Source organism: Haemaphysalis longicornis, unplaced genomic scaffold (genome assembly GCF_048455015.1).
Source record: "Haemaphysalis longicornis isolate Haplotype H1 unplaced genomic scaffold, Haemaphysalis longicornis Haplotype H1 scaffold_1, whole genome shotgun sequence".
Taxonomy (NCBI): Eukaryota; Metazoa; Arthropoda; class Arachnida; order Ixodida; family Ixodidae; genus Haemaphysalis; species Haemaphysalis longicornis.
In genome coordinates this window covers 360,974,345-360,996,047 of record NW_027526203.1, presented here as the reverse complement: position 1 = coordinate 360,996,047, position 21,703 = coordinate 360,974,345, and the positions used below count along the sequence as shown (strand labels likewise).

At 48.2% G+C, this 21,703-nt stretch overlaps 1 protein-coding gene across 1 annotated transcript; it reads right to left on the bottom strand.

The window, feature by feature from the left end:
• Window positions 1-1,580: 1,580 nt before the first annotated feature.
• Window positions 1,581-21,540, bottom strand: LOC144154986 (toll-like receptor 9). Its single transcript, XM_077686150.1, has 3 exons — window positions 20,811-21,540; window positions 19,190-19,344; window positions 1,581-1,769 (listed from the first exon to the last, which is right to left on the bottom strand). Exons 1-3 carry the CDS (start codon window positions 21,449-21,451, stop codon window positions 1,600-1,602), a joined length of 966 nt encoding a protein of 321 aa, XP_077542276.1. The 5' UTR covers window positions 21,452-21,540; the 3' UTR covers window positions 1,581-1,599.
• Window positions 21,541-21,703: the final 163 nt, after the last annotated feature.

Here is a 21,703-nt window from a genome sequence, read left to right as displayed (position 1 = left end):
CTATTCCGAGTTTCCCACTGACCTTTCTCTCATTTGCTTTTTACGGACCTTTGCGTTAAAGTCTCCCATCACAGTCGAGAACTGCGTTGTGACCTCCTTCATTGCTGATTCGACGTCCTCGTAGAATCTATCTACGGATTCATCATCATAGCTGGTTGTTGGCGCATAGGCCGTTACTATCTTTAAACTCTTTCGCTTGTTTAGCTTTATCACAGCAGCCGTGACTCTCTCGATAGTGCTGAAAAACTCCTCCACCTTTCCTGCTTTTTCTCTGTGGATTAAAAATCCCACCCCTGTTTTCTCTTCTTTTGGGGTCGACTGTTGCATAGATATGCTCGCTAGTGAGCTCCATGAAGCCTTCTCCTGTCCTCCTAACTTCACTTAGCCCTATTATAATATCCCCCTTAATGTCCGAGAGCTCCTCTATAGTATAGCAACTATCAGCAACAGGAACAGTGACGCGATAATGCGAGTATGGCCTTCAAGCGGTTACTCTGTCGTGGAAGTTATCTAGATCTGTTTTACTTGCGTGTGACTCAACGCGTGCGGCGGTCCCCACGCCGAAAAAAAAAATGAAAACGTTTATAACTGTAAAACTATTGGCGCTAGGAGGTTAAAATTTGGTAGAAAGGTTCTCTAGAACTGTATGAAAGAGGCGTGCGAAAGGATTAGAACTTACAGGGCAGATTTCCTGACGAAAATGTAAAAGTTCGCGGAGATCCGTCCAAGCGCGTCCGCCATGGATGATGAAAAGGTCCCTGTTTCAGTTCGTGCTTAAATTTTTAATGATGTTGTATTCTTTGTAGGCAATGCTGTAGTGTTTTCGCCACCTCACGGTCGCCCTAAGCAGAATTCTACTTTAAAAAATATGCCAAAATGCGACTCGAAAAACGCGGCAATCAAAACAATTTGACCCCGAAACTTGTAAGTAAACAGTATGTCGTACCGCTCAGTTACACGCTTTTTCGGGAAGAAAACAAAATTGCAATCACGTCAGACAGGAGCTCAGTGCATGGTGGCTCACATTTATAGTTGCATCTTTCTGACAACCGTACATTTGTGGCGCAAATCAGTAGCCTATTTCGTTACAGCATGCGCCTCTATTAGAACAAGGTGAAAGCTGTGAATGATCGTCTGCAGGGTTTACTGGGGCCGTTGTGCAGTTACCCCAAACCAATACGGGAAAAGGGCGCTGCATTCTCTAAACCCAACGCTAAGATGGCATAGAACTTACTTGCATAATATACTTCCGTTCACGATCAAAAATCTGAACACATTTTCCCGTGCGCCACATCTGCGCTTCTCCTGGCTTTTGTTTAACTTCCACCACATTCTGTCTCGAGTAAGCCCAACGAGAAGCGTAGCTTTTCCAACGGCAGGGGAACGAATGGATACGATCAGGCACCAACATTGTTACCCAACTATCTGTAACGCTCCGAATTTGGGAACACCTGGCCCTCGCCATGCATGGGGCTCCTTCAGCTGCATTACCCACTTGGCTGCTGCTGGGAATCGCTCGGGGCATGGGGGGACGGGGGTCGAATCAGTCAGATTCTTTTAGTGAGAGAGGAAGCTGTGAATAGTCCAGTCGAGTTGCATTTATTTGCGGGCGCCGCTGGCAACCTGATTCTCGCAGAGGAGCTGCGAGATTCCGATGTTGGGCACGTATCGCCCCTTGAGTCGCTGGGGCGTGTTGCAGGGCGGTGTCGTCCAGGACGGCGGAATCTGGTTCAGGAAACGCGCTTGGCAGTCGCAATCCAGGGGGTTCCCTGCGAAATTCGAAACGCCACGCATTAAAAAAAAAGGCGCCAATCCACCCTGTGAATGTGGTTGGAAAGCAAAGCTGTAAACGGCACCCATAAACATCACTCATGTGACTCACTCACGAAGCTCTGCAAATAGTGAAACCAGAGAGAAGTGAACTGCACTTAACCACACCCTTTATTACTTCAAAGAGATATTCTTGGTAATGTTAAATTAATGCATGATGCATGAACGGTGCTTGGTTTAATTTTACTGGTGTAGCACATGAGTGGAAAGCTCAAACCCGGTGTTAGACGATCTCAATTCTCTGTCTCTGCCGTGGCGGGCGGAGGCGACGAGATAGGCGGCAGAGACGAAGGGGGAGCAGGAGCTGGAGGAGGAGGAGGAGCAGGAGCAGGAGGAAATACTCCTATTCAGATTTCTGAACTGCCCAGAGTGGGGCCTAGGTGAGTGGTTCCTTCTTCCCTGTAGCCCATATTCAGTCCGCGCCACCTGTGCTCTGTCTACCAGCTGAAGCTGGGTAGGCAGAGAGGGAATGGACATCAGCATCTCCAATTGCTCTTGTTCGGTAGTTGACGGAAAGAGAGGAGGGTGCTCAGGGCTACAGTCGCACAGCCCGAGTATGTGGCAGAGTGTTCCTACTTTTGAGCAAAATTTACATTCATCGTCGTAGCGATTCGGGTGCATTAAGTGAAGACGTGTAGGCTGTGGGAAGGAGCCGGATTGTATGACCTGTAGGGTAGTTTGTTGTTCTGTGCAAAGGTCAGGGCAAGGCGAAGGTAGTGTCTGTCTCAGAAGGCGATAATGCTGGGTTGTGTCCTTGAACGAGACAAGCGGGTTACTGTCCTCGTGCAGCTCCGTAGCACGGGGGTAAAAGTGCAGGTTTGGTGGGCGTATTCGTTGCCCTTCATGAAAGCGTGAGCGGGTTTCCAGATGAGCTGAATGGAACCATGGGGGGAGTGGTTTTTAAGCACACGCAGTGCAGGTAGGGACACCAATCCTGACTGGTAATTCCGGTAGGCTTGTTGGGAATCGGTTACTACCTTACGTACTCCTGGTTGAGTGAGAGCCAAGGCGATGGCTGCCTCTTCTGCTGCCGTCATGTCCTCGGTGTTGAGTGCAACAGAAGCAAGAAGTTCGGTTCTGGAGGTAGCCACGATGATGACGTACTGCTGCTGTCGATGTCGGCAGGCGTCTGTGTAGATAGCTTCATGATCCCCACCGAGGATGGGGTCTAGCGCTTGAGCCCGTCCTTGTCGCGACCCCCGTCGTGTGAGTTCATATTTTTAAGCAAAGGGAGACTCTTTAGTTCTTGTCGCCAATAATCCGGGAGTACATCAAGCGGAGTTACATTCTGTGCTGGGCATCAAGGGGTATTTGAATGTGTTCCTTGATGTGTCATTTGGTGTGAAGGCGGACGACAAGGAGCTGTGATTTTTTACCTGAACACTGGAGGTCACAGGCTTTAGGACGTTGGCGTACTAGAAGTGAGATGCCTTCAGTTGGTGTGAGCGTCCTTTGGGAGCGCACATCGGCGCGAGAGGTCGCGTGACGCTATCACGTGGCATTCAGCGAGAATGCAGGGGGTAAACCCGTAGATGCGCTCCGTGAGTGCACCACCTGCCTTCCCCCTCCCCGCGTGGGCTCGTAGCTAAATCGGTAAGACGACGGGCTCTCGCTGTGGTCCTCTATTAGTTCCAGGTTCGATTCCTGGCGGCGCCAGTAAATTCTTTTATTGTTAGCGGTAGTTTTCTGTTGACACCAACGGTCGCGAAAGAACCCTTGGGGGTAGAGGTAAAAATTTTGCTTTAAAAATTGCCAGATATCTGGTAAGCCTGGTTAGTTCGAACTGATCGGAAGCCGGTGCAAGAGGGCAATCAGATAACCAGTCAATTAAAATTCCTAGGGGCCCTTAAATCTACTTACGTGCTTTGAAAACGAAAGGCTGGCTATTCTTATTATTCTTTGCTGCAACATCGCATTTGCGTCGCTTTCTTCGCTTTCGTCTACTTTCCTGCAGGCGCGAATTACTTCACCCGCCTTCTTTTCTGCTACACCGTGCATGCGTCTATTTCTTCGCTTTCGTTTGTTAGTCTTAAAGCCCGAAATACGTCATTAAGCACACTGGCGCACGCCACAGCTTTCCTAGAATCAGGGTTTTGCGCGGCTGATGTGTACCTGTCCTACTCACGTGCCACTGTCACGTTCAGGTGTCCCGCGGCACGCACTATTCTACAACATTTACGTGGGAAAATCGTAGTTTTGTAAATTTTGTGAAGCGGACGCATAGCTACTCAAAGCTCACAATCCCTGACTAATCCTGCAAGTGTGTGTGTGTGTGTGTGTGTGCGCGCGCGCGTGCGTGTGCGCGCGCGCGTGCGTGTCTGCGCGTGCGTGCGCGTGTGCGTGTGTGTATGTCACGAAGAAAGGATGAACAAGAACATTTTTTTCTGCGTTGGCAACGTGCACTCCAATTAATCTAAACCGGATCCCTCCACTACGGCGCGCCTCATCGCCTGCGTTGCGTCGGCGCGTTAAACACTACAATCAATCAAATCAATCAAATGGTGATGGAGAAGGGTATGAAATGTTTTTCGCCGTCTCGGCGGGGTTGTCGCTGGTGCTCGGTTAGTGTCACTAGGTAAGAGTACAGAGTATCGGCTCTCTTCTCTCCTATTGTTCCGCGCCACCGCCATGATCACTGGTCAGATCGCATTACGTGACATTTGTTTACACTGCGAGGGTGTATGGGCGCCGCCATTTTGTTGTTTAAGCGTTTTAGTCGGCCAACTCTGGTAGGCTTAGTTTGCCCTCCCTGCTCTGCGGCTGCGCACTACTGACGTCGTTCCGAATGCGAATAAAAGATAACGCGTGTAACAGCATTTCAGCAGCAGAAGTGTGTCCAGAGAGGCTGTTTTGCTGCATCTTCGGTAGTGTTGTTAACAAACGACCCGGACGAAGTTAACGGCGAGGCCGTAGAGGCGGCAATCTCGCAACACTGATAAACTCCAAAATGACCACCGTCACTGATATGCGTGCTTCAGTGGCGGTACTCCAATACATTATCTATAGACACTACGCTCGGCTTCTCTGGCGGCAACTGCTAGCATGGAGTTTCTTACAACATACACTAGAGAGGAATCTGGCGCTAGCGTCTATGCGGCTCACATCAATGCCATCTGTGTCGTCATAGGCCGCCATTAGATCATGCATTCGCCTAAATTTCATCATTGGCTTGGATTGAAACGTTTTGGTGACCGCAAATATAAACAAAGTTCCACAAAAACGCGAAAAATAGTGTGTAATTATCTAAGTGGAGAATAAAACGTGCTGTTTTAAAACTAAGAAAAAAGGAGGTAAAGTGTCTTTTGCCGGAACGTTTGTTCCTGCTATTCTGCAGGCCAAGGTGGTAGTTACGAAGAGTCTTAATATTTGGCGGGGAAACTCATTATAGACTCTTATTTTATTAACGTTACCATTATTTCAAATAATAAGTTGTTGGAAGAGTTTGGAAAGTTTTTCAGCATAGCTATGAAAACGGCACCTTCCTAGTGAACCGGTGCACCGACCGTCAGCTGCAGTTTAACAAGAAAAAAGAAAACGTGGCGTTAAACAGTCGTGGACGATGACAAGATAGGACGGATTCAAGCGCCCGTATCTGTCGTATCTTGTCTTCGTCGAAGTACCTTTGGTTTATTTTTTAAGTGCGAAGCACTTCTTAGTCGGGCCTACTCCTGCTTCCACCGCCGTCCTCCGTCCGCAGCCTAGCAACGGAGCTAGCTACCGTGCCTAGCAACGGCGCCGGATTTCCGACGTGTGAGGGCGCTCGCATAGCGCCTCCTCTCCCCCCTCGCCTACTCTCCTAAAGCCCCTTTACTACTCTCCAGCTCGCAACACCCTCTCTCGGCGCGCCAGCCAGGCCACTACACTATATAAAAAAAAAAACAGCATCCGGCGCCAGGTTTCGATCCGAGGACTTGCTCCTTTCGTTGCAAATGTCGTCAAAAGACGATAGTCTTTATCGGCTATTGCGAAGTAAATGCCTCCCTTCGCTTTGCCGCTCACCTCTCATGTTGTTCCTCTTGCGTCGCGCTCCTCCCAAGGTAAAGACGCCAAAGGTTTGCTTAAATCATTTAAATTTCCCGCGTTCCACTGCTCCAAACCGGGTGTCTCGATGCGAACGCTGCTGTACGGCGGAGACGCGCGTTAATCGAGGCGCCCTACTTCAACGTTTATAGAACCGCGTTTCCCTACTCCACGTGCGTTGCAAGCAGAACGTGGAACCTATATAGTGGAACCTTTCGTAACTGTTGCCGGTTGATTTCTTAAAATGGCGCAAGAAGCTATAGTGGCGCGGGCGACAGTAGGCGACGGCGAAGTGAATTCTTTTTCTGCAGTTGATGAAGTATTTAATTTCGCAAAAGCAAGCATGCTTGAATTTTTTATAAAGGAACACTGCAAATATCACTTCTGTATTGATTTGCTGTCTCATATTTGCGTAATGTCTTGTTCTTCTTCAACAATGTTGACAAGTATGAACCTTACACCGGACATAGACGGGTAGATTTAGCTGTGACTATATAAGACTAATGGGCAGGCATTGTTTTGCTTTGGCCGGGTGGCTGAATCGAGTCACAGACAGACAGACGGACAGACATACAGACAGACCAAAATTTCTGGGTTTAAGGAGCCCAAGAAAGACTATCGTCGTTAAAAAAAACAGCATCCGGCGCCAGGTTTCGATCCGAGGACTTTGCGGCCGCAGCGCGACGCTCTACCGACTAAGCCACGGACGCTTTTTTTTTGTATTTATTGCCTGTCTTTGACAATTCACAACAGATTACATCTCAACATTGCAAATATGTACACATACAAGAGGTGGAGTTGCCAGCCACTACAGGGCTAACTTTGTCCATTTAAAATGCCCTCATATTGATTAGTTGCTCTATTTGCGACAGCCAATCAGGTAGTTCCTGGTGGAACTTAATAACTTCAACAAATCGCCCAATGCTCTCTTTGAAATACTCCCTTGCACATCGCGCATCAACATCATTGTACAACCTTGTTGTACGAGAGCGCCATATACTATGGAGACCCAGTGCCATGACTAAATCGTAAGGCACTCCTTCCTCATTGTCGATTGCAAGGAAACGTATACCGTGAGGATCTAGTGGAAAATCTTTGTGTAATGTCCTCTGTAGCACATCCCAAAAATATACTCCCTCCCAACAATGCAAAAATACATGATCTATTGTCTCGGGGGATTTACAACTAAAACAATCTGTCCCCCATGGTACGAATAACCCCCTTTCTTCCATAAATGTTCGTACTAATAATGTTCTTGTGTGTAACCTAAACATAAAGGATTTTACCCCTGGTTGAATCTGCATTCTTTTAACCCTCTTAAGCGCATCGCTGCCGGGCCTTCCAAAGTACATAGCCCTGTACATGGGAACAGGGAACACAACATCGACAATATCATGGTACAATTTCTTACGCGCAACCGTACTTAAATACTCTTTTGAAAATCTTGCGTTTAAAAACTTTACGCTGGGCACGACCTCCTTAAAATATCCAAAGATACCTCCCGTCATGTATTCAGTCGTAATCACAAAATCGGGGAGAACCCTGCCTAGCCTTAATTGACACACTGTACGAAGAAAAGGGTTCCTTACTTCTCTCAAAAAAAGAAATCTATTTACTAGTTGTCGCACAAATAAATGCGCTAGCCCCACTCCTCCATCTTTCACACGCCTAAAATGGTTGTTACGACTGCACCTCTCCCAATTCGAGGCCCAAACAAAAACAGCGAACACACAATGCAACTTTTGCACGTTTGTGCGTGAGCAGTGCAACACCTGCATCACATACCACAATTTGCATACTAAGAACAAATTACACACAGTCGCCCTAGCAAACGTGGACAAATAAGCCCCTTTCCATTTGTCCGCTTTCGCGCGAGTTTCTTTTGTCTGTTCTCGCCAATATGGTTCGCTATCCCTATAAAACTGTAGGGGGGCTCCCAGATACCTAACTGGGGTTGTCGACCAGGCCACGTTGGCAAAAACGCTGGGGGTGGATTGCCATTCGCCATGCCAGAAACCAAGACATTTTCCCCAATTTACTATGCTTCCGGTTGTGGTACTGAACCGTTTTGTGACCTGGACTACTCTATAAATGCTCTCTTTGTTTTCACAGAACACAGCAATGTCATCCGCATAAGCCAGACTAAGCCACGGACGCGACGCTGATATCTGTGTTAGTAACGCGCCTTATATCTTTAACGCATACAAACTACGTCGTCAGCGGCGTGCGTTGGCGACTCAGCGGCGTTATAGCGGCTTGATAACTGCGTGGTGTACACGTGATACTACAAACCCGCTAGTTCTGCATTCTCTCACGTGACTGCGCCTCCTCTCCCTTCACTTCGGTCGGCGCTTCGCAGCTGCGGTGCGCTGCGGTGCGGTGCGCTCCTCCTCTCGAACATACACGTTAATTCACCAAGATTTCCGCAGAGGGACAAACGAGGCGTGTTAAGCCGAACGTGATCACGAGGGGGTGTTAATGTAACTAACGGGCAAAATGCCACCAAACTTCAACAAACTCCCCCTCATAGCATCACCCCGTGCTTCGCACTTCCTCATACTCCCCTTCGGGGAAATGCGGGGGAATTTTTTCGTCGGCTACAAATTTCGCGTCGGCATATTACCCGCTCAGTCATACGTCCCCGATGGCGGCATGACCAACGTCAGGTGCGATCACGCACTGCCTGTTGTTTCACCGAATACGGCTACCACAGAACAGGAAGGATTTCGGCTTCCTCGTAGCTTGTAGGCGTGTTAATGCATAGTGAAGAAAGCAAATCCCCAAAACCGCTTAAGAATCCAATTGTCATGCCAAGCCTAAGCCAAAAAGGGGGGTCTTCCCATAAACCCCCACGATGACATGGATTACCAGGCGCAGTTTCCTCTCTAGTATACTAAGAAACTCTAGGAATGCTAGGTCCTGTCTAACCTAACGCATGCGCTCGGCGTCTTGGACAAGAACTGCTCTATTTAGTGACACTAGTCCTGCCTAGCCTTCCTTGATAATCTACGAACCATTATCTTCACCAGGAACACATTGGAGAGGGGGGGGGGGGGGTGCTGAAAACGTCTTTCGACAACGTTTGCAGTGAAGTGAGCAGCTACGTGGTCAATTTTTAAAAATTTAATATGTGTTGTTCCCGAAGCCGGTGCCCTAAAATAGTGCCTGTGGTATACGTTACGTATTTTAAGTGCGAATGCACTTCTTAAGCGACCCTGAATCACGCGTCCACCGCCGTCCGTCCGTCCGCAGCCTAGCAACGGAGCTAGCTAGCGTGCCTAGCAACGGCGCCGGATTTCCGACGCGTGAGGGCGCTCGCGTAGCGCCTCCTCTCCCCCCTCGCCTACTCTCCAGCTCGCAACACCCTCTCTCGGCGCGCCAGCCAGGCCACTACACTATATAAAAAAATAACAGCATCCGGCGCCCGGTTTCGATCCGAGGATCAATCCGGAGCGCAACGCTCTACCGACTAATCCACGGAAGCCAGCTGATTTCAGAGTTAGGAACGCTCCTTATATCTTTAACGCATTCAAACTACGTCGTCAGCGGCGTTGCGTTGGCGACTCAGCGGCGTTATACGCCTCGAGATTCGCGATCGCTGCGCCGCCTGCCGCCGCTTCTCCGCGGCGTTTGCGGGATTAGCGCTGCGTTGCTGATAGGTGGTCATGCAGTGTTTTGGTTCTCTTTCGCTTCTCTTTGCCTTTCCGCGCATTAAACAACTTGTTATGGAGACGTCTGTAAGTTAACTGCACGTTTAAGGCACTTAAAAAAAACAGCTGCGTCTTGGTAGAGCGCTCGAACGCCAACAAGAGCTGCCCGGGGAGGCGGTTCTGCGCGCTTCTTGGCCGCTCTTGCGGGCGTCGGCGACGGCAGCAGCATATCACCGCTGTCACCTTCGAACACTTCAGAACAAGTGAATTCTATTTATTGTCGCCTCGTTTAGACCTGATATTGGCACTGTAAGAGGTTGGTTCGTTTTGCAGCGCAGACAACAAATGCGGCTTTGCTTCGAATTTCGAATATGTACGTCGTAGAAAAATATGTTTCGGGGATGTGATAACCCAATAGCTGACAAAAACTTGTGCCTTTTATGGGAGTATAAGCCACGCGAAAATGTTAAGTACATTCAAAGGCTGTGCATTGTCAGATATATGCCCACTCATGCCTTATAGTAAGAACCAAGGTATATGTAAATGAAACCACAGGAAAATTAATGGTCTGCAAGTCAGGAATAAATATAATAGTCGTACGGGAATGAAAACAAAAAAACGAGTGCAGTATTCACCAGACCGACTAGATGCGAAATGCACTATTTCGCTAGACATAGGGGGGGGGGGGTGAGGAGGAGGACGCTCAACTATCGTTGTTTCCAAATGTGGAGCGAAATCAACGAATGAACGTTTTAGTAATCACACACACAAGCTTCGTGTTCACTTTTCGTTTGTTTTTCGCCTTCAACGAACGGCTGATCACTCGGCGGACGCATTTTTTGAAGAATACAGGGTAGGCAGTTCACAAGCGATACGAGGTGTCGTTGGAAGAGTTGATTGATTGATTGCAGGGTTTAACGCGCCGACGAAACGGAGACGATGAGGCACGCCGTAGTGGAGGGCTTCGGATTAATTTTGACCACCTGGAGATCCTTAACGTGCGCCGAAACCTCGTACTCACAGGCTCGTTGGAAGAGTTTCGTATCTGATAAGAGTCTCTGATTTCGGTTTATGCTAGATTCTGCAGTCTCCCTGTGTCATATGACGATGTTTTGACGAAGAGTTTGGTCACGGACGCGGATTACTCTATAAGCTCATCTTCGCGCTTCTGTAGAGGGTAAATGTAACCCATGAACCTTTGCGAGCGCTCACCTCGGGACAAGACGACACAGCATTACATTTGTCCTCGTGTGCTGACTCCGGAGTGTAATTTTGCATTATCCATCGTACTTCTTTGGTACAATGTTTGTGAAATCTATGCCGCATTGGCTTGTTCATGGTACTGATCAATCTGATATGTGATATTGGCAGGCGTAATTTGCGTGCTGTCAGGTATGAGTGCTCCGCTGGATTTTCTAAGTGCGCAAAGTCGATTGACATCATAGTGTGTATGGCCGCTACATGACCATCGGAGGAAACGCTGCTTACGGAGACACTGCCACTAAATTTCAGGGCAGCGGAATTGCAATCAGCTGCATGCAAATGCTGGCTTCGGGACGCCGGCCTGTGACACACGCTCGGCGCTCATATACATCTCACTAAGATCGTCATAAACGTTTATACTCTCGTGAACACACCACGCTTGCAAACAGAGTGCCTGCTCCTCGTTATTCGGTATTCCGAACGCGGACAAACGATAAATCGCTGTCTTGAACGAGCCCCAAAAGCAACGGCGACAGGGGGGAGCGGGCCGGGGACTCCCGCGCCTGCTTTCGAAACGGGCCGCTAGGGGGATTTCAGTGGCGCCCCTACAGGCCGCGCTCGAGGCGTATAGCGGCTTGATAACTGCGTGGTGTACACGTGATACTACAAACCCGATGGAAGAGATGGAAGAGAAGGCGGCGAGGCGGTGGGCTGCGGGTGCCGAGCGCAAGCGCCGCAAGCGGGCCGACAACCGTATATTCGCACTTTCACATTCTCCCCCTCGGGGAAATGCGGGGGACTTTTTCTTGTTTAATGCTGCAATGTTTTACGTCAATTTGGTTTGTAGTTGGGCGAGTAGATGAGTCAGTCTTTGTCAAAATTTTGCAGGGCACGGACACCGTGGCCGGAGCAGGCACGCGGCCAAGCAGGGGCGCTACGCTTGCCGCTGTCGGCTGGTTTCGCGGCTAAAGAGAGCCGCGGGGACTTTCACTCTTGCTTTCGGGGTATGGCTGGCGCGATAAGTGCAGCGCGGCCGGTTTCTCGTAGCGGGTGCACTTCACTTCAGTGCAGACATTTTGCGCAGCACTTGTCGCGTCGGACACACTACAAAAGCAAAAGCGAAAGTTCCCCTCAACTCTCTTTAGCCGCGCATCCAGCCGACAGCGGCAAGCGCAGTGCCCCTGCTCGGCCGCCAGCCTGCTCCGGTCATGGTCTCCGTGGCCTACAAAATTTTGACAAATACTGTAGGTGCTATCACGCAACAGCGGAAAAAAAAAAACGTGACAGAAGAAGGAAACGACGTGCCAGCCGCTGTGCACGTCGCCTCTTATTTTCGCATGCTCAATGACGTTGTTTCCATCCAACGTGTCTTTAATCGTTATACTTGGTGCCCACGTATAAATGAATTAAAGATATCGTCCTAGAAAGCTGTCACCACGTTGCCGAAGTACATTATTGAGCAGGTTGATGAAACATATTATCGAGGTAAAACATACTTCAGCACGAGCGAAACGACAAAGACGAGGCAACAACACTAGCGCTGACGTACTGAAGTATGCGTGCTTTCGCAAAAAATTGAAGACCAGTGGACTAGAAATAAAGTTAAGCAACCTATATTCTTGGGCGCGTCGGTAAACAGAAATTGAACGACAGCGCTGATCAAAAGACATATACGAGGCAATAACCCAGCGCTTGTGTTATTGCCTCGCATTCGTATCTTCGTTTGGCTGTAGTTAGGTAGCGTTCTTTAGCGCTAGATAGCGTTCTTTAACGCTATTTATAATCGGCTAAAGCTTTGAATAAACGAATAAAATATGTGCAATGATACGATTTTTTGTTCCTGCTTGCATTTTGTGCTCAATCCACGCCCACTGCCCCTAATGCATAAAAGCCTTGCTGACATAAAAGTAGCAGCAATAAAAAAAAGATTGTCCTAAATGTCTCTTCTTTCTGTCACCATAGTACACCTTCTGGTAAGTTATGCTCACACGGCACACGGTAGCCTGCACGTTTTCGTCTTACTGCCAAACACGATTTCTTAGTTTCACAGTAAGAGCTACCGAGGACACGCACAAAAAAATGCGCGCCAATCAACTCTGTGAAGGTGGTTGGAAAGCGAAGCTGTAAATGACACCCACAACGATTACTTATGCGACGTCACTAGAATTCACACACGTGGCTCTACAGGAGTGAAACCAGAGACAAGGGAAATGCACTTAGCCACAGCCTTTATTACTTCAAAGAGATATTCTTTGCTAAGGTCAAATCAATGCATTATCCATTAATGGTGGTTAGTTGAGTTGTATTGGTGAAGCACATGACTGGAAACTCTTTTTTTATAAAATGAAAGAATGCTTGAACCCGGTATTAGACGATCTCACTACTCTTCCGGCTCTACCGCCGCCGACAAAGGCGACGAGATTGGCGGCACAGACGGAGAAGTGAAACACCATGCGTTGGTGTGAGCTTCTTTTAATCTTTGCTAACTCCTAGCATGTCCGCAAGGCGCACACACGGCTGCTACACGCGCCGTGGGTGCAGCTCAGGGACGTGAGAGGTCACGGGACGCTATGACGTGGCATTCAGTGAGAACGCGGGAGGTAAACCCGCAGATGTGCTCGCTGAGCGCACCGTCTGTCTTCCCGTCTCCGCTTGAGGAGAGAGAGAGAGAGAGAGAGAGAGAGAGAGAGAGAGAGAGAGAGAGAGAGAGAGAGAGAGAGAGAGAGAGAGAGAGAGAGAGAGAGAGAGAGAGAGAGAGAGAGAGAGAGAGAGAGAGAGAGAGAGAGAGAGAGAGAGAGAGAGAGAGAGAGACTTTTATTCTGCTCAGCCCCTTGCGAGAAGCCCCTTGCTACAAGCTTGGGCTTGTAGCTCAATCGGTAAGACAACGGGCTCTCTCTCTGTTTCTGTATTTGTTCCAGGTTCGATTCCTGGCGATGCCAGTAAATTCTTTTATTTGTTCGCGGGAGTTTTCTGTTGACACCAACGGTCCCGACAGAACCCTTGCGGGGTAGAGGTAAAAAGCTTCGCTTTAAAAAATGTCGAATGCTTTGCTGGCAAAGATTGCTGTATATGCGATGCGTCGGTAACAACGCAACGTTTTTGTGTTGGTTTTACTTTTGCTTAGTACTCTCCGGCAACCCAAATTCGTAGCAAGGAATTTGGCATTATTTAGTTAATTCCAAATTGCTTACTTCCAAATTGCTAATTCCAAATTGCTAATTCCAATAGTTAATTCCAAATTGCATTGGACGGGTTGGGCAACTTTACCCATCCAATCTAATCTCGCCCTTGCCTTTTTTTTTGGCTTTTGCCTTCTCTCTCCCGTTCCCCCTCTTGACAACAACCGACAGCGAAGAGACGGGCCACGCTTACCACGCGACAAAACGTGACTTCGAACGTTGGTGCTTTGGAGCAGATGGCTTTCCCTGCTGTACCCCTTGCCCAAGGAGGAAAGCGCACCTGCGTACATTACGCGGCCGCAGGGTAGAGTGATGTTGCACCTTCAACGGTGTAAAGTAACCTTGCCACGTGCCCTTCTAACCCGATGCATACAGCAGGGCTCGGTCTTGTGGCAGCGGAATAGCGACAAGGAGAAGTAGATGCAAGAACGACACAAACTTCAACGCTGTGTTTTTCCCTTCTTTAGTCTGCCTTCAGGCAAAGCGAAGAGTTTTCATAAAGATTTAGCCGTGCAATTTGGTTTAGGGTGTCGACTGCTGTCTTCTGTCTAACCGTTCGTGGAAATTTACGTGTTTCGTGAACCCAGAGGGTTGGTGTATATGGGCTGCTTATTTCCACTGCTATGCACGGTGGTGTAGTTCAGATTCCTCGCTGTTGTGACTGGGTTTAAGACCTAGGGAAACTACAAAGCAGTGTTGTACGGAACGGCGTTCCTGGAACTAGTTCCTTTTTGGAGGAACGGAGGAACGCCACCGTTTCATTAAGGGTCGGTGGAACTGTAACGGTAACTCGTTACGTTTTTGAAGGAACGGCAGGAACAGCGTTCCTGCCGTTACATCGCCAGGATTTGGCTGTTTTTGATGCCAAGGCTCGAGTACAAAAATCCACAAAGCGCTACTGCGTTTCTCTTCCTATAAGATGGTCAGTTTGCCCGCCCTTCAGCCGTACGTGCTTACTCGAAAGTGAAATGCAGAAGAATAACCACGCAGCAGGCCACAGCTTGTGCTTGCTTTCATGGTGGTTGCTTACGCGGCGTTCGACGGGTGAATAGCGTAGCCGCGAGAATGCTTTTCACCCTTCATCGTTTGTCTGGGGAGGCCAGGATGCGCGTCTGGCCGATAGAATTGTTCCCTGGCTGGGAAAGAATAGAGAGTTTTAGCAGTCCGTCCGTTCTGTCGTATGCGTTGTTACTGGGTTGACCAGGACCCGGCTAGGCACTTGGGCATTCGTCGCGGTAGGGGGATTAGTTCCGCGGGCCTGCCTTCGCCATGTCCCTGCCTCCGCACCCTTCCTACTCGCCCTTCCGCGCGCTCAGGAGCAGACATGTCCCGGTCAACCCCGTAACAACGTAGCCAACGAAACGGACGGACTGCTAAACGGGATCCGGACATTTCGGTGTCGGATATTTCGGTCCAGGACGTTTCGGTGTGGACATTTCTGTGCACGGACATTTTGGTGCATGACGTCTTGGCCCAGACATTTTGAGTGAGGGGATGTCCCAGGCATTCTTTGAACATTATAGCTTTAATGTTGTAATTTCGTGACTTGATATGGTTTTACGTTCGAGACTTGTGCTTGCGCCGCCGTTCGTGGAAACAAACGCTAAATCCTGGCGGAGCATTGCCACGTGAAACCCAATTTCTGTAGCAGATGGTAAAAATTAACGTTGTTAATTTGGATCCGCTCAATCATTTTTTGTTATTTTAACATTCATGTGAACAACCCTAATACTTTAAGTGTTACCAAAGCGCTTTCCTTTCACTTCACCCAGCGGTGCAAGACGCTGCTGCTTTTAGTCTATTACTCCCCCCCCAGCAAAACTTCCGCGAAAAAACAACAGAAAAACGAGGTCGATTAGGCGCGTGTGCATTTCGTTTTAATTATTCTCTCAATCAATCTCGCCTTCGTTGCATTCGGTGTCGGTTCTACTAAAAACTAACGAACCAACGATCGCACTTACGGTGGCGTTACATAGGGGAGGGGAAAGCTGAGCCCCGCCGGCAATCATCCCCCTAAGTAGAGAGAGAGGGGTGCCACTTGTGCTTCACCATTGCGTCGACTGGACTTCGAAAACTTGAAGACGACTGTTGCCGCTCTCGTCACACTAGCCTATTCCTTTTTTTTTGCTCCTTATAATGGGAGGAAGCGATGTATACGTGGGGTGTCCATGATATGCGCGACTTGATGAGTTAATTCCCAAGGGGGCGACTGAAGGCGCAGAAAGAGCGAATCCTGGAGTGGGGGCGCCGTCGATATGACCGCGACGCGCGGAAGGGCATAGCCAGCAAACGATAGTGGCCATTGAGTTCTCAGCGGCTTTTTGGGTAGCTTTTTGTGTCACATTATAGAGGTTTCGTGCGCCCATGGTGAATGTAAAGCTTTTTCTCTGTTTTAAACGCGAAGTGTGCTATGCCATTGTTCTGAATGTATCACCCAATTCCTTCAAAAGCTTCCACTAAGAGGCTAGCAGTATGTTCTAAATAAAAAATAAAAAATCACTGCGGTGACGCTTCGGAGACCGTGAACTCCACCACGCCAGTAAGATTTTCAGGGGAAACCGAAAATAATATGGCTGAAAAAGAAATCTAGATTCGAGCGTACAGGAGGGAGGTGGGAGGGGTGGGGGCGCTAGAACAAAGAAATAAAATGTGGTAAATGTAGGCTTGTAAACATTAAACGAAGGTTGGTTGTTCCGAACACAATGGGTGGAATTTGTATGCACAACCGGTACGCGCTTAATCAGCATTTAGGACATTAGAACCTGCGGCTGTTTTCCAAAAGGCCCGTTTTTCCTCCCCGACAATATCCTAGACCAGTGTTCGCGAATTCATTTTAGCAAGGCAGCCCAGCCTACGTAATACTCTTCATAAGGTTTTCTTCATTCTGGGGGGCTAGCTAATGTTTGTTACTTTTTGGATATTGAGAGTGTGCATGTAATTTATGTAATTTGAGGGTGTGTAATTTAAAAAAAATACAAAATAGGCGGTAGACCATTGTAAACACGGGTAATTGTCTTAGCTAAAAAAGAGCGAATATAAATTAACAACCTGTCATAAATGAAAAAAAAAAAACGTGTGCTAAAGAATTCAATCGGCTGCATAACAGGTGTCCCCAGGAAGAGGTATTAAACAAAAATATATAAATGTACAATTTCTAAAAATAACTGGCAAAGATCGAACATGGCATCAATCAAAAAAATAAATTCACTGCTCCAGATTGTTGTCCATATAACCCACGTTAAGCGGAAATAAAAATATAACGGCTGTCGCAAACAGGCAAGCACCGGATAATTTGGTCGCCGAAATGTCCGTACACCAAAATGTCCGTACACCGAAATGTGCGTGCACCGAAACGCCCGTACACCGATATGTCCGTACACCGATATGTCCGTACACCGATATGTCCGTACACCGAAATTTCCGCACCGAAATATCCTGCACCGAAATGCCCTCGAGCCGTCTGGAGTTTGTCCGGTGCTCCTGAAAAAATTCGCCTAGGAGCGTTTCTTTTGATTATCTTTATCTCCAGATAATCTGCTGCCGGTGGTGTTAATATTCGTATAATATACGTAGTTCGATGTGAGTTCTAAATGTCTCTCTTAATTTCGACCCAGGATTATCCGACACTATATTTTAATTTAAAAACCTAATTGTAACGTTAATGTAACGACACGTTCCAATTTTCGAAGTGGAACTGGAACGCGTTCCTTTCGTAATAAAGGAACTTTTAACGGGAACTCGTTTCAAAATTGGCAAGGAACGAGGAACGAGCTTTCGTTCCTGTTTTGGAGGAACGTGTACAACACTGCTACAAAGCCTTTCGTGTACATAAACGCAGCCGAGGAACATATTTTAAGTCTCATTGGCGACTTGCGGTTTCAGCATTTTTTAATTACAAATCAGTTTTACAGCAAAGCGGTATACCTCTACTGCCCAACAGTTTCATCTCCGTGGGCAAGAACGCCAAGGCCTAAGACGCTGAGCGCATGCGTCAGGCTATTCATACATCAAGTATGAAGCTCAGAATTCGTTTAAGAAAGCCACAAAGCAAACATCGAAACCGCATTATGGGTGATAAGGCGCCTGTGAACAATGGGACATCCCCCCCCCCCTCCACCATATGTTCCTGGTAAAGATTATGTTTGCAGATTATCTTGAAGGCTAGGCAGGACTAATATCACTAAATAGAGCAGTTCTTGCCCAAGACGCCAGGCACATGCGTCAGGCTAGGCATGACCCAGCATTTGCCGCCAGAGAAGCCGAGCGTAGTGTCAGTAGATACGGTATTAGAGCACCGCCACTGAAGCACGCAAATCAGCGACGGCGGTCATTTTGGCGTTTATCAGTGTTGCGAGATTGCCGAATCTACGGCATCGCCATTAATTTCATCCGGGTCGTTTGTTAACAACACTACCGAAGATGCAGCAAAACAGCCTGTTTGGACAGACTTCTGCTGCTGAAATGCTGTTACACGCTTTTTTATTTTTATTCTCATTCATTTATTCGCGTTCGGAACGACGTCAGTCGCGCGCAGCCGCGGAGCAGGGACGACGTTCTAAGCCTGCCAGAGTTGGCCAACTAACACGCATAAATAACAAAATGGCGCCGTCCTTGAACCGTCGCAGTATAAACAAATGTCACGTAAAGCGAACTGACCAATGATCACGGCGGCGGCACGGAACAATAGGAGAAAAGAGTGCCTATTCTCTGTACCCTTATTTAGTGACACTAGCGGAGCGCAAGCGACAAGCCCTCCGAAACGACGAGAAACGTTTCGTACCTTCCTCCATCACCATTTGTAGTTGTTTACAAGAGCTTTACTTGTAATACACTTTCGCACGACGGGATGGCGACAAATTTTTGTCTTGTTATAAGCAAGGTTTGTGTTCCCTTATTCTTAATCCAGATTGAGCATTCGTGAGTTTGTGTGAGAGCTCGAAAACGTAGCTCTGTGATTGAAGAACGTGGTAAGGCAACTACGTCTTCTAATCACAGTACTGCCTTCCGAGCTATGCTAACCTTTAACGCTGTAATTTGATCGGACCACAAGGGTAGCGAATGGAGTACCAGGGATCACGTGGGCATGTTTGCGTCGGCAACCGACCCCAGCTCACTTAGAATGCCCTCCTGGGTCGGGGTTGGGAAACCATCGTTTTAGAATTTAGTCAGGTCAGTCGTGGTTTCATTTTTTAAGCATTGTGAAATAAGAAAACGTTTCTCCGACCATGCAAAGCTGTACGCAGTTCATTTTCTTCGTTTACCTTGACACGCCTCAGCTATGCTGGCGTGTCAAAACGCTGGCCTTACCTTCCAAATGCACAGCAGCGTTTGGGAAATTGGCGAGCAGGGGGGCAAAGCTCTCGTTTCGGAAGTGATGGATAGAGTTGTTCTGAAGATTGAGCTCTCTCAGATGGGGCAGCTCGTCCGTGAGGTCCAACGGCAGAGACGTCAGGTTTGCGTTCCTGCGCGGGGGCACGCACATCATAGGGGCCCTCATTAAAAAACCATTATAAAATCCCGCAGCTTCATGACTGTGGCAGGAGTTCTGACGCAATGTGTTTGCGCCCGCGCAATAAGATGCCAGAAAGACAGCGCGTGCACAGTTGTGTTGGCGAAACTGTCGGCCTGGTCGTAAAAAAATGATCACATCTAGATAGAGCCCGCATTCGTGGGTTCATTCGTATAGCAATTGTAGTACCCGTATGCAGCCACACGAAACCGCAAACCAAAACTGGCTCAAATACCGGGCTTTGGAAAATGGCATATATTTTGGTGTATGTTTATTTTTAAAGATATTTATGGGGTGAAAAATTTAGTCGAAATTTTTGGTGCTGATACAGCAGCCTACGAGCAGGACCACTGGTAGAAAGTACAAACAACATTTCAACCGCATCCTTTTCGGCACTCGGATACTGCGTTACAAGCGAATTGCGTGAACGGCTGCATGAAAACCTCATTTTTTTTCCTTCACGATACCGATGGCAACGTGATTTTAGCAGTGAACTTCCTCCTGGCGTCGTCCAACCGGTAGTCACGCTCCTTTTCCCTGTACCAAGCTACCATATATTTGCGTTAATTCTTGCACTGACCCCACATTGCGTTCATTCGCAATACAAGCCAGCGCTTCTTGGAAGGAACATTCGAACCTAAGTCACAATCGTCCCAATCACAACGCGATGAAGCCAACGGTAAACTGCATTGACCGCTTAAAAAATAGCTTTTCCGCAATTACAGTGTGTCCAGTACCACCAGTTGAGGGAAGTCAGGTGTCGCAACACGTACTGTAATTTACAAGTGTTTCCAATTAAACTGTGAAAAGGGATTGGGACGATAGGGGGAAAATGAGATTTAATATATACAACCATGACTTTGTGTAAGTACTGGTAAAACAAGAAAAGTCAAAGTAACACACAATTACGTTTTCGCATAGACCATTGAGGTGGAAGTAGATATGGTTTTAAACCTGGAGGGCATGCGCTCTGCTGGGGGCAGGCCTTCCCTCAAATCTGTCTAGGCCTCGCCTGGTTAACTAGTCTCGACCTTTCCTCTCATATACGCCCTGAGAAAAAAAATAATATAAATCCTGATTTTAGCGGTCTGAGGCTTAGAGATTGAAATGGCCAATGTCTGTGCACGTGTGATGATGGCTCTTTAATTGTAATTTGCCTCATCATTTGCCTCTTGGGCCTTGGTCTTGCGATTCCGATAATAAAAGGGATATTTTCGCGCTTTACTGGTGTAGTCCGCCTGCGTATGTAATTGTTACGTATTATATTGGTTGTTTGCTTGTTTGTGTAGAGTAAGGGAAGATCCTAGCAACGTTTCTGGTGAACTCAGAACATCCTAAAAGGTAAAAACAATCTTAATGCTGCATAACTTCATAACTTCGCTCATACCGCTAAGATCACCGATTCGTTCGGCTTCGTACCTGAGCGTCAAAGAAGTCAGGTTCAGGGCTGGAGTCGGCAGCATCGAGCGGAGGATATAGTTGAGATTGCTGTTCTCGACTTGAAGCGACTCCAGATTCGGCAGGTTTGAAAGCCACTCAGCTTCCACGTTTGCGATGGTGGAGTCTAGGACCCGCAGGTGCTTCAGCCCTTGTGGGAGGTGGTTGAAGTCATTAGAGAGGTTAAAGTAGTGCATGTTCTTGATGTTCAGGTCCTCTAGCTTGGTTAGTGGAGCGAGTAAAGACCAGGATGGGGGCGCCGTGCTGCCGTCGCTGAACGTCACGTGCTTGACCCACTGCGTGACGCCATCGAAAGGGAGACCTGCTAGTGTGGCCGGAGCAGTGCCGTGCACCCGTACATTTTGAAACTCCAGGGACGATGGCATGGTGCCGGCGAACGCTGACGGGGGAAGGTAGTCAAGGTTGCTGTTCTGGAGGACAAAGTCTACCCTCCTGTAGCGGTCCGGGGTGAACTCACGACGAACGATATCGAAGTCGGTGTGCCTCGTAAAGCCTGAACAGGTGTACGTGACCCGGGAGGTACCCGACTCGACGCATTGCGGAGTGGCGGAGGCAAAGCCAACGAGCAAGGTCCAGAGGACCACTCGTCCTGACACGAGCATTGTCACGGCGCTGGTGTGAGTAGCAGCGAGCTCCCGGTCTTCTTCGCGGCAGCAGGCGCCGGGTGAAGTGCGAATGGGACGTACAAGAGCGAGTCCTAAAAAGCCCGCTCTATGACGTATTGCAAAAGGACGCCGGCGAAGATCGTCCTTGGCACAGTTTTCTCGCGAGGGAAGAAGAAATTTAACTCCACATGATAAAAGACATCTTTCCGGCACCACGAAGAAAGTGGTTCGTACTTTTTCCGCTTTCTT

Coding starts and splice junctions, on each gene's coding strand:
- LOC144154986 (XM_077686150.1), bottom strand. CDS start 21,451: ATGCTCGTGTCAGGACGAGTGGTCCTCTGGACCTTGCTCGTTGGCTTT. Junction 19,345..20,810: donor CTGACTTCTTTGACGCTCAG/GTACGAAGCCGA, acceptor GCCCCCGCGCAG/GAACGCAAACCTGACGTCTC. Junction 1,770..19,189: donor CGCTGCTGTGCATTTGGAAG/GTAAGGCCAGCG, acceptor CGAATTTCGCAG/GGAACCCCCTGGATTGCGAC.